Here is a 12970-nt window from a genome sequence, read left to right as displayed (position 1 = left end):
CTATTAGAAGTACACGGACACCATATTTTAGAAACAATATTTTTGATAACTATTTTGTTTACAACAATATTGTGTCAGTGATCGCCTGATGACGAGTCTGACAGTGTTTTCCCTCAAGGTGATTTCAAGTCTTTGCAGCCGAAGCCCCTTGTGAGAAAATCCCCCTCCACTGTGGGAGCCTTCTTTGAATATGAGGGACTTTCTTCCACAAGTGTGGTAGGTTCAGGGACCCTGCTAAACGAGAGGATTGAATGTCTGTCATTGTAAATTTAAAGAGGGGCCAAAATGATAAAATAAGAAAAGAGAGTTGTTCTCCTACCTGAAACATATATATGATGGTACAGACACAGTAGCAGCAATGGGGGGAGTCGTGGCAGGCACAGGAGTGCCATCATTCTGTGAAGAGGAAAACAAATCCCACAAGTTACTCATTGAGATAACAGTGAGGAACAAAACATTGCAGTGATTGAAATAGCTACACTTCTCACTAAGGTTTGTCTGCAGAAGACTGAAATATTGAGTTGTCGTGCTTATACTTCACAATGCGATGCAGTTATGCGTACCAAAGTAATCTTTACAATAAATGTTTATTCATTCATAAAATTTACAAAATCAAAAATATGACATTATTTTATGCAATGTCTTAACAATTTAACAAAATGTACAGAGAAGAAAGAAATGTGTTCATAACAGATGAAGTTATGCCTAGTACACAGCTCCCCAATAAGCTACTAACTACACTTCTAGTGTTTTACTTGAAGAGATATCACTTCACTGTCACTCTTAGCAATAACTATGATCTAAACTGTGTATTGATTACAATTCAACAATAACAATATGTACAAGGTAAAGTTCCTCTCCATTGGGCCCATGTTCAACTCTTTAGCCATACATCCAACTTTGTGCGGGCATATTGATCTTTATCAAGCAAAATCCTCAAAGTATCAGTTTCTTTCACAGTGCATACTGCACATACTCAGTATAAACATTCTCTCCAGTTCCACAAAGTTCAGCAATCGGTCCTACAGGTCAATGTTTGTTACATTGATCTATTCACAAAACTGTATAATACTTTCATCTGTCACCTCTGCCCCAACTCCAATCGCTCCATGCAGCAAGGCATTCACAGAAAATAATTGGGAAATATAAACTACTTATTTCAATAGCAAGTTACTGAGACCAGGGGCCTCATTTATGAGAAATGACTCATCGCTGCGTGAAAGCAGCGATGCATGACTTCTCAGTGCGCACTCCTTACGGCATACCTGATGCGTCATATTTAATATATGACGCATCATGTCGCAAGGAGTTACAGATACGTCAGTATTTCTGACGTATCTGTAAGCGCAAAAGTCACGCATTGCTGGAATGTGTCACAAAAGTGACTCAACTCCATCAATGCGTCCTTTCACATGGGGAAAGCCACATGTGAAAGGGCTTGCATCAGTCTTACGCCTGCAGTGAGGCAGGCGCAAGATTTTGACGCAACAGCGTCCTAAAAGTGACGCAGTGAAATCTCATAGATTTCACTGCGTCACTATTACGAGGCTTTTTGCGGGGCATGCAGGTATAATGTAGCGCAGGGGTTTACAAAGTGACGCATCTGCTTAGATGCGTCACTTTGTAAATAGTGCGCAACAGGAGGCATGTTTTACGCCGCCAATGCGTCACAAAAAGTGACGCATCGGAAGCGCAAAACTGATGCAAGGCCTCATAAATGAGGCCCCTGGAGTATAAACTTAAAGAATGTGACTTTCTACTTTGTTATAAATATGTTCTTTTGTGGGCAAAACCAGCCATATAGCATATGCTCTGATAAAAATCGATGGGTAAAGTAGCTGGAGTCGAACCAACATCTTGTTCATGTTCATGGATCATACTGAAGCTTTACATCCACTGCACTTGAAAAAGACCACTGTACCCATCTCTGGTGTAGGGCATAGGCATTAGAAATGCTTCCCTTGGTGGCTACTTCTAGTGCCTGTTATGGGAGAAACAACAATGATTCCCCTGTGCCAAAGTGTGCTCCTTCAAAATGGCTGCTTGCACAGCTGCAAGGATTTTTTCAATGGAAGTAAAACATGCTTCCGCTAAGGAATACTTGTGAGACTTGTGAGCAATAGGGACGGTCTGTCCTTTGTTCTAAGTCATATAGGTGTAAAAATAGTGACTGGCTAAGACTATGATAACTATGTTGGTTTTGTTATCCATAGTTTGAAATTTTTTTGTCTCAAGCATGTCTTCCTGTAGAGCACGCAATTATTTGTATAGCTGTCAACTATATTTTTAAATATAGGTTTTAATTTTAAGCTATTTTAATTATTCATTTAATTGTTAACAATCATTTCTGGTGTTGTAGCAGGCGGTAAAGTCCCAGGTCCAGCGGGCTCATAGACTTCATATCTCTACACCGCAAATAGCTCAATCAAAGTTCCTGCAGCCGTCCCTATCCTTATTTTTGTTGGCAAATTTTTCTTGAGGCTGGGAATTTTCGTTAAAGCTCGTCCTGCAGCACCTATAACAATTTCCATGTCCATTTATGTTCGATTCGATTTACGCAAGCTTACAATGAACAGGAGTTGGAAGCTGTGTCACCTAATAGATCCGCTGACGGCAGTAGGTGCACAAGAATTTCTACAGGGACCTACGTGACTTAAGTTTATCAAGAACCGATGATCACAATTTGTTTTTGTGGAATCACCACACACTCATATACACAGCAACCTCCCATCGCAGCATCACCTCCCTGCCTTCAATCATGTACAGTGATCCACTGCCTTTAAGATAGGTTCACAAAAACACCATATGCTTACATACACAGCCACCTCACATCTCAGAACCCACCTATCTGCCATCAATCATGTACTGTGCTTCACTGCATTCCTGCTAGAGTCACACAAACACCACACACTCACATATACAGCCACCTCCCATCTCTGAACCCATATATCTGCATTCAATCATGTACAGTCCTTCACTGCCTTCTGCTAGAGACACACAAACACCACACACTCAAATACACAGCCACCTCCCATCTCAGCACCACCTCCCTGCCTTCAATCATGTACAGTGCTCCACTGCCCAATAGCTAGAGTCACACAAGCACCACACACTTGTATACACAGCCATCCCCGATCTCAGAACCACCTACCTGTCTCCCATCATGTATAGTGCTTCATTGCCTTTCTGCTAGAGTCACACAAACACCACACACTCACATACACAGCCGCCTCCCATCTCAGCACCACTTTCCTGCCTTCCATCATGTACATTGCATCACTGCCTTTCGAATAGGATCACACAAACACCACACACTCACATACACAGCCACCTTCAACTCAGAACCACCTCACCTGCTTCAATCATGTACAGTGCTCCACTGCCTTTCAAATAAGATCACACAAACACCACACACTTACATACCCAGCCACCTCCCATCTTAGAACCCACCTATCTGCCTTCAATCATGTACAGTGCTTCACTGCCTTTCTCCTAGAGTCACACAAACAACACACACATACATACACAACCACCCCCCATCTCAGAACCACCTCCCTACCTTCAATCATGTACAGTGCACCACTGCCTTTCTGCTGGAGTCACACAAACAACACACACATACATACACAGCCACCTCCCATCTCAGAACCCACCAATCTGCCTTCAATCATGTAGAGTGCCTCACTGCCTTTCTGCTAGAGTAACACAAACACCATACACTTACTTACACAGCCACCACTCATCTCACAACCCATCTATCTGCCTTAAATTATGTAGAGTGCCTTACTACCTTTCTGCTAGAGTCACACAAACACCACACACTTACATACACAGCCATGTAGCATCTCAGAACTGACCTATCTGCCTTCAATCATGGACAGTGCTTCACTGCCTTTCTGCTAGAGTCACACAAGCACCACACACTTACATACACAGCCACCTCCCATCTCAGAACCCACATATGTGCCTTCAATTGTGTACATTGCTCCACTGCCTTACTGCTAGAGTTGCACACAAACGACACACTTACATATAAAATCATCTCCCATCTCAGAACCCACCAATCTGCCTTCAATTATGTACAGAGCATCACTGCCTTTCTGCTAAAGTCACACAAACACAACACACTCACATACACAGCCACCTCCCATCTCAGCACCACCTCCCTGCCTTCAATCATGTACAGTACTCCACTGCCTTTCTGCTAGAGTCACACAAACACCACATACTTACATCCACAGCCATCTCCCATCTCAGAACCCACTTATCTGCCTTCAATCATGTATAGTGATTCCCTGCCTTTCTGCTAGAGTCACATAAATATCACACACTCACATACACAGACACCTCCCATCTCAGCACCACCTCCCTGCCTTCAGTGATGTACAGTGCTCCACGGTGAACAACCTTTACAACAAAACTTTTACAACGCACTACCATTACAACGCGGTCATTACAACGCAAACCATTACAACGCATTGCGCTGGGGGGCGCCCTAGGATAGGGAATAAGTTTAATTTTCTATCCAACACCTTCCCTAGTGTCCACGGGGACTGGAGTTGGAATAGAAAATTAAACTTATCACTATCCAGCACCTCTAAGCGCTATGCGTTGTAAAGGTTTGCGATGTAAAAACCACGTTGTAAAGGCAGGCGTTGTAATAGCCTGCGTTGTAACGTCATACATCCGTGCTCCACTGCCTTTGAGATAGGTTCACAAAAACACCATATGCTTACATACACAGCCACCTCCCATCTCAGAACCCAGCTATCTGCCTTCAACCATGTACAGTCTTCCACTGCCTTTCTGCTAGACTCACACAAACACCACACAGTTGTATACACAACCACCTCCCTTATCAGAACCACTTAGCTGTCTTCCATCATGTAGAGTGCTTCACAGCCTTTCTACGAGAGTCACACAAACACCACACACTTACATACACAGCCACCCCCATCTCAGCACCACCTCACTGCCTTCCATCGTGTACATTGCTTCACTGCCTTTCGGATAGGATCACACAAACACCACACACTTGTATACACAACCGCCTCCCATCTCAGAATCACCTACCTGTCTTTCATCATGTACAGTGCTTCACTCCCTTTCTGCAAGAGTCACACAAACACCACACACTTACATACACATCCACCTCCCATCTTAGCACCACCTCACTGCCTTCCATCATGTACATTGCTTCACCTCCTTTCGGATAGGATCACACAAACACCACACACTTGCATACACAGCCACCTCCCATCTCAGAACCACCTCACTGGCTTTAATCATGTAGAGTGCTTCACTGCCTTTCTGCTAGTCACACAAACACCACACATTCACATACACAGCCACCTCCCATCTCAGAAACCACCTCACTGCCTTCAATCATATACAGTGCCCCACTGCCTTTCTGCTAGAGTCACAAAACACCACACACTCATATACACAGCCACCTCCCATCTCAGAACCCACCTCACTGGCTTCAATCATGTACAGTGCACTACTGCCTTTCGGATAGAATCACACAAACACCACACACTTACATACCCAGCCAGCTCCCATCTTAGAACCCACCTATCTGCCTTCAATCATGTACATTGCTTCACTGCCTTTCTTTTTTTTTTCTTTTTTATTAGTCCTCATAGCTCCGTAAGCATCTGCCATCGTAACATAAAGACCCTGTTGATCATGAACGCCCTGGGTCCATGTTGCTGCATTCCCTTTCGGGCCCACCAGGCCAGCTTCTTTGTACGAGGCTTGGTGTAATCATCGGACTATCTTACACCAGTCTAAGTTCCTTGCCCCAACAAACCAGTGGCGACCAGATGTTTCCTTCGTTTTTATCAAGCCGTGCCATATTAAGTGCCGCCCGAACCCACTTATCATACAAAGGAGGGGCCGGATCTTTCCACAGTATGCAGGTTTCCCTACGGGCCAACATGATCAAGCAGAGGAATAGACCCATTTGCACTCTGGAAAGATGAATTATAAGAAACGGGCTCAAGACAAATATAACCAAGACTAGATCTAGAGTGATCCCTAGACCAAAAATTCCAGACAAGGCCAACTCTATATTCCGCCAATAGCCCCCTAACTGAGTACACTCAAAAAACATATGCATATCGTCTGCTGCTATTATACCACATTTAGGGCAACGGGGAGGAGGATCTAAAACGAACTTAGCGATTTTTTGGGGGGTATAATACAACCTATTAATGGTGAAAAAATGTTTTTTCTTCAAAGAAGCAGACTTAACAAACTTATATAAATTGCTAATAGATGGGCAATAAAGCTCCGCAGCACTGTTCTCCAATGTAGATGATCCCCAAACAAGATATGGTGGAGGAAGCTCAGTATCCTCTTTATCTAGTAGGCTTCTGTAGCATATCCCAACCTCTTTTTTTCAATGGAGCTGGGTTTTGGAGTTTTAACTCTACCTCATGATTCTCACCTATATTCGCCTTTTCTGCCGCATACCATGAACAAAGTTGTAAAAATGTAAAGCGAGAGAAGGAATCGCCAATCTTTGCTCTCAAAGCCTCCCAGGGTTGAAATCCATCTGTAGATATCATATCAGACCATGTCTGGATACCAGCACGCTCTATTGGGACTGCCAGGCTGTCTTTTAAGCAGTCAGGGAGTCCCGGGGAGTCCCAAATTGGGGCAAAGTCTGAGTAATATTTTATCCCCCATCTTGCTTTGAGGTTTTGCCAAGTATTAAGTGCAGATCTAATCACTTTTAGGCGTACTTTCTTGAAGAACCTAGGGGTCCCAAACTTGTACAAAAATCCAGACCCCCCCCCCCCCCCCCCCCCTCCTGGGTTACCATGGCATTCAGGATCTTCCCCCAGATGCTATCAGTGGGGCTGGTAAGTAGACATTGAATATTTTTAAACTGGAACGTAAGACAGTAACAGAGGATATCTAATAATACTAAGCCTCCCTTAAGTAACCTTCTCTTTGACTTCTTCAACGAAAGTCTGGAGGTTTTATTAGCCCAAATAAAGCTTCCGATCTTGCTCTGGATTTTCCGAAGGAGTTTACCAGGGAAGTCGAGGGGAATGGCGCTGAACAGATATGTTAGTTTAGGCAGCATTACCATTTTAACTATGTTCACACGACCATATATTGTTAGTGGAAGATTCCTCCACCTAAGGAAAAGATGATCAATTTCCTTTGAGACTCTCCTCAGATTTGTCAAAGGAATATTTGCCAGGTCCTGCTCTATATTAATCCCCAGATATTTAAATCCAGAGATGGCACTCCTTTCCCATCCTTCAACCCCCAACACATAATCTCCGTCTTTGAAGGATTAACTGCATACCCAGAGAGTCGACCAAACTCACTTAAAGTGTCCTTCACTTCACTGCCTTTCTACTAGAATCACACAATCACCACACGCTTATATGTACAACCACCTCCCATCTCAGAAAAACCTCTCTCCCTTCTATTATGTACGGTGCTCCACTGCCTTTCTGCTAGAGTCACACAAACACCACAAACAAACATATCCAGCCACCTCCCATCTCAGAACCACCTACATGTCTTCAATCACGTACAGGGCTTCACTGCCTTTCTTGCAGATTCACACAAACATCATACACTTACATACACAGACACCTCCCATCTCAGCACAACTTTCCTGCCTTCCATCATGTACATTGCTTCACTGCCTTTCGAGTAGGATCACAGAAACACCACACACATACATACCCAGCCACCTCCCATCTCAGAATCACCTGCCTGTCTTCCATCATGTACAGTGCTCCGCTGCCTTTCTGCTAGTCGCACACACACCACACACATACATCCACAGCCACCTCCCATCTCAGAACCCACTTATCTGCCATCAATCATGTACAGTGCTTCACTGCCTTTCTGCTAGTCACACAAACACCAAACACTCACATACACAGCCACCTCCCCTCTCAGAACCACCTACCTGTCTTCCATCATGTACAGTGATTACCTGCCTTTCTGCTAGAGTCACACAAACACCACACACTCACATACACAGCCACCTCCCATCTCAGAACCACTTCACTGACTTCAATCATGTACATTGCTTCACTGCCTTTCGGATAGGAACACACAAACACCACACACTCACATACACAGCCACCCTCATCTCAGAACCCACCTCACTAGCTTCGATCATGTACAATGCACAACTGCCTTTCGGATAGGATCACACAAGCACCACACACTTAAATACCCAGCCACCTCCCATCTTAGAACCCACCTACCTGCCTTCAATCATGTACAGTGCTTTACTACCTTTATGATAGAATCACACAAACAGCACACACTTCTATACACAACCACCTCCCATCTCAGAACCACCTTTCTCCCTTCTATCATGTACAGTGCTCCACTGCCTTCCTGCTAGAGACACACAAACACCACACACATACATACCCAGCCACCTCCCATCTCAGAACCACCTACCTATCTTCCATCATATACAGTGCTCCACTGCCTTTCTGCTAGAGTCACACAAACACCACACACTTACATCCACAGCCACCTCCCATCTCAGAACCCACTTATCTGCCATCAATCATGTACAGTGCTTCACTGTCTTTCGAGTAGGATCACACAAACACTACACACATACATACCCACCCACCTCCCATCTCAGAACCACCTACCTGTCTTCCATCATGTACAGTGCTCCACTGCCTTTCTGCTAGAGTCATACAAACATCACACACTTACATCCACAGCCACCTCCCATCTCGGAATCCACTTATCCGCCATCAATCATGTACAGTGCTTCACTGCCTTTCTGCAAGAGTCACACAAACACCACACACATACATACACAGCCACCTCTCATCTCAGCACCACCTCACTGCCTTCCATCATGTACATTGATACACTAACTTTCGGATAGGATCACTCAAACAACACACACTTGTATACACAACCACCTCCCATCTCAGAACCACCTCACTGGCTTTAATCATGCACTACTTCACTGCCTTCCATCATGTACATTGCTTCACCGCCTTTTGGATAGGATCACAGAAACACCACACACTCGCATACACAGCCACCTCCCATCTCAGAACCCACCTCACTGCCTTCCATCATACAGTGCTCCACTGCCTTTCTGCTAGAGTCACACAAACACCACACACTCACATACACAGCCACCCCCCATCTCAGAACCCACCTCACTGGCTTCAATCATGTACAGTGCTCCACTGCCTTTCAGATAGGATCACATAAACACCACACACTTACATACCCAGCCACCTCCCATCTTAGAACCCACCTATCTGCCTTCAATCATGTACAGTGCTTCACTGCCTTTCGGATGTGATCAGACAAACACCACACACTCACATACACCGCCACCTCCCATCTCAGAACCACCTCACTGGCTTCAATCATGTACAGTGCTCCACTTCTTCTCAAATACAATCACACAAACACCACACACTTACTTACCCAACCACCTCCCATCTTAGAACCCGCCTGTCTGTCTTCAATCATGTGCAGTGCTTCACTGCCTTTCTCCTAGAGTCACACAAACACCACACGCTTGTATACACAACCACATCCCCTCTCAGAACCACCTCCCTACCTTCAATCATGTACAGTGCTTCACTGCCTTTCTGCTAGCGTAACGCAAATACCATACACTTACATACACAGCCACCGCTCATCTCAGAATCCACCTATCTGCCTTCAATCATGTATGGTGCTCTACTGCCTTTCTGCTAGAGTCACACAAACACCACACACATAAATACACAATTATCTCCCATCTCAGAACCTACCTATCTGCCTTCAATTATGTACAGAGCTTCACTGTCTTTCTGCTAAAGTCACACAAACACAACACACTCACATACACAGCCACCTCCCATCTCAGCACCACCTCCCTGCCTTCAATCATGTACAGTACTGCACTGCCTTTCTGCTAGGTCACACAAACACCTCACACTTACATCCACAGCCAACTCCCATCTCAGACCCCACTTATCTGCCATCAATCATGTACAGTGCTTCACTGCCTTTCTGCTAGAGTCACCCAAACGCCACACCCTCACATACACAGCCACCTCCCATCTCAGAACCACCTCACTGGCTTCAATCATCTATATTGCTTCACTGCCTTTCTGATAGGATCACACAAACTCCACAGACTCACATACACAGCCAACTCCCATTTCAGAACCCACCTCAATGCCTTCCTTCATATACAGTGCTCCACTGCCTTTCTGCTAGAGTCACACAAACACCACACACTCACATACACAGCCAACTCCCATTTCAGAACCCACCTCAATGCCTTCCTTCATATACAGTGCTCCACTGCCTTTCTGCTAGAGCCACACAAACATCACACACTCACATACACAGCCACCTCACCTCTCAGCACCACCTCCCTGTCTTCAATCATGTAAAGTGCTCTACAGCCTTTGAGATAGGTTCACAAAAACACCATATACTTTCATACACAGCCACCTCCCATCTCAAAACCCAGCTATGTGCCTTCAACCATGTACAGTCATCCACTGCCTTTCTGCTAGAGACACAGAAACACCACACACTTGTATACACAACCACCTCCCATATCAGAACCACCTACCTGCCTTCCATCATGTACATTGCTTCACTGCCTTTCGGATAGGATCACACAAACACCACACACTCACATACACAGCCACCTCCCATATCAGAATCACCTACCTGCCTTCCATCATATACAGTGCTCCACTGCCTTTCTGATAGAAGCACACAAACGCCACAGGCTTATATGCACAACCACCTCCCATCTCAGACCCACCTACCTGTTTTCCATCATGTACAGTGCTTCACTGCCTTTCTGCTAGATTCCAACAAACACCACCCACTTACATACACAGCCACCTCCCATCTCAGCACCACCTCACTGGCTTCAAACATGTACATTGCTCCATTGCCTTTCAGATAAGATCACACAAACACCACACAATTACATACCCAGCCACCTCCAATTTCAGAACCCACTGATCCGCCTTCTATCATATACAGTGCACCACCGCCTTTCTGCTAGAGTAACGCAAACACCACACACTTACATACACAGCCACTGCTCATTTCAGAACCCACCTATCTGCCTTTAATCATGTACGGTGCTACACTGCCTTTCTGCTAGAGTCACACACACACCACACACTTACATACATAATCATCTCCAATCTCAGAACCCACCTATCTGCCTTCAATTATGTACAGAGCTTCACAGCCTTTCTGCTAAAGTCACACAAACACAACACACTCACATACACAGCCACCTCCCATCTCAGAACCCACAGATCTGCCATCAATCGTGTACAGTGCTTCACTGCCTTTCTGCTAGAGTCACACACACACCACACACTTACATACATAATCATCTCCAATCTCAGAACCCACCTATCTGCCTTCAATTATGTACAGAGCTTCACAGCCTTTCTGCTAAAGTCACACAAACACAACACACTCACATACACAGCCACCTCCCATCTCAGAACCCACAGATCTGCCATCAATCGTGTACAGTGCTTCACTGCCTTATGGCTAGAGTCACACACACATCACACTTACATCCACAGCCACCTCCCATCTCATGCACACCTCCCTGCCTTTCTGCTTTTTTCGCATTTGAAGCGCTGCATCGGCGCCAGGCTGCAGTTGGCGCTATACCATGTTTCTCAAGAGAGATGAGGGTGGCCTGGGAGGGAGAGCAGTGCTCAGAGTTGGATGTATTCACGTTTGAGATCAGACAGGAAAGAGGACGCATGAGATTCATAAAAATAAACAGCAGATAACTCACCTGTCTGCTGGACAAGCTCCTCTCTGGCTCTCAGGTCACCAGCGACAGCAAAGGACCGTCTCTCAAGAGAGGCGGCTGCAGCTTTGGTGTCTATGGGCAGCGACAGCAAAGGACCGTCTCTCAAGAGAGGCGGCTGCAGCTCTGGTGTCTATGGGCAGCGACAGCAAAGGACCGTCTCTCAAGAGAGGCGGCTGCAGCTTTGGTGTCTATAGGCAGCGACTGCAAAGGACCGTCTCTCAAGAGAGGCGGCTGCAGCTTTGGTGTCTATGGGCAGCGACAGCAAAGGACCGTCTCTCAAGAGAGGCGGCTGCAGCTTTGGTGTCTATGGGCAGCGACAGCAAAGGACCGTCTCTCAAGAGAGGCGGCTGCAGCTTTGGTGTCTATGGGCAGCGACAGCAAAGGACCGTCTCTCAAGAGAGGCGGCTGCAGCTTTGGTGTCTATGGGCAGCGACAGCAAAGGACCGTCTCTCAAGAGAGGCGGCTGCAGCTCTGGTGTCTATGGGCAGCGACAGCAAAGGACCGTCTCTCAAGAGAGGCGGCTGCAGCTCTGGTGTCTATGGGCAGCGACAGCAAAGGACCGTCTCTCAAGAGAGGCGGCTGCAGCTTTGGTGTCTATGGGCAGCGACAGGGGCCAAAGTCTGAAGCCAGACCTTGGAGAGATGTCCACATATGCAAATGTAAACAGGGCAGCGCAGAGAAAACAGAGCTAAATACACAAGAGGAATAAACAGGCGGAGAGAGGGGAACAAAGTCTGAAGCAAGGGGGGCCAGAAAATGTAAATAACCCCACTTTGAACTAGGAGTGGGTGAGATTCACGTAATTAACTTGGCATTCAGTGTCATACATTAGCGTGAAGTGTGTTCTTGCGTCTATTTGTGATGCGAGGGTGCATTTTGTACCACACAAGTGCTGTGAGCAACCGTCACTCAGGTTGTGGGGGTTGCGTTGCTCCCAAGCTCCTGCGCTTTAACTTTCATGTGGCATAACGACCCGCAGTCCTCCAAGGAAGTGACGTCACATGCTCGTAACCCTGATGACATCACAATAATTGACATTTCTGAAGTTCCATAATCAATACATAATTAATATAAAAACACATCACAGATAAATGCCTGAATTAGAGAACATCTGTATTAGGAGCTGATGTGATAAGAAAG

General features: G+C 45.7%; 1 protein-coding gene across 1 annotated transcript in view; it reads right to left on the bottom strand.

Annotated features, from left to right (window-relative positions):
• The window catches only part of LOC144754115 (butyrophilin subfamily 1 member A1-like), a 588580-nt gene extending 576148 nt beyond the window's left edge, over positions 1-12432 (bottom strand). The window contains exons 1-2 of the mRNA XM_078641681.1: positions 11813-12432; positions 320-396 (exon numbers count right to left, since the gene is read on the bottom strand). Of these exons, the coding sequence (XP_078497807.1) occupies positions 320-395 (76 nt within the window). The 5' untranslated portion in view covers position 396; positions 11813-12432. The remainder of the gene's footprint in view (positions 1-319; positions 397-11812) is intronic.
• Between the last annotated feature and the right edge of the window lie 538 nt (positions 12433-12970).

The sequence above is a fragment of the Lissotriton helveticus genome, chromosome 5_1, assembly GCF_964261635.1.
Source record: "Lissotriton helveticus chromosome 5_1, aLisHel1.1, whole genome shotgun sequence".
In the NCBI taxonomy this organism is placed as follows: Eukaryota; Metazoa; Chordata; class Amphibia; order Caudata; family Salamandridae; genus Lissotriton; species Lissotriton helveticus.
This window is presented reverse-complemented; position numbering and strand designations above follow the sequence as displayed.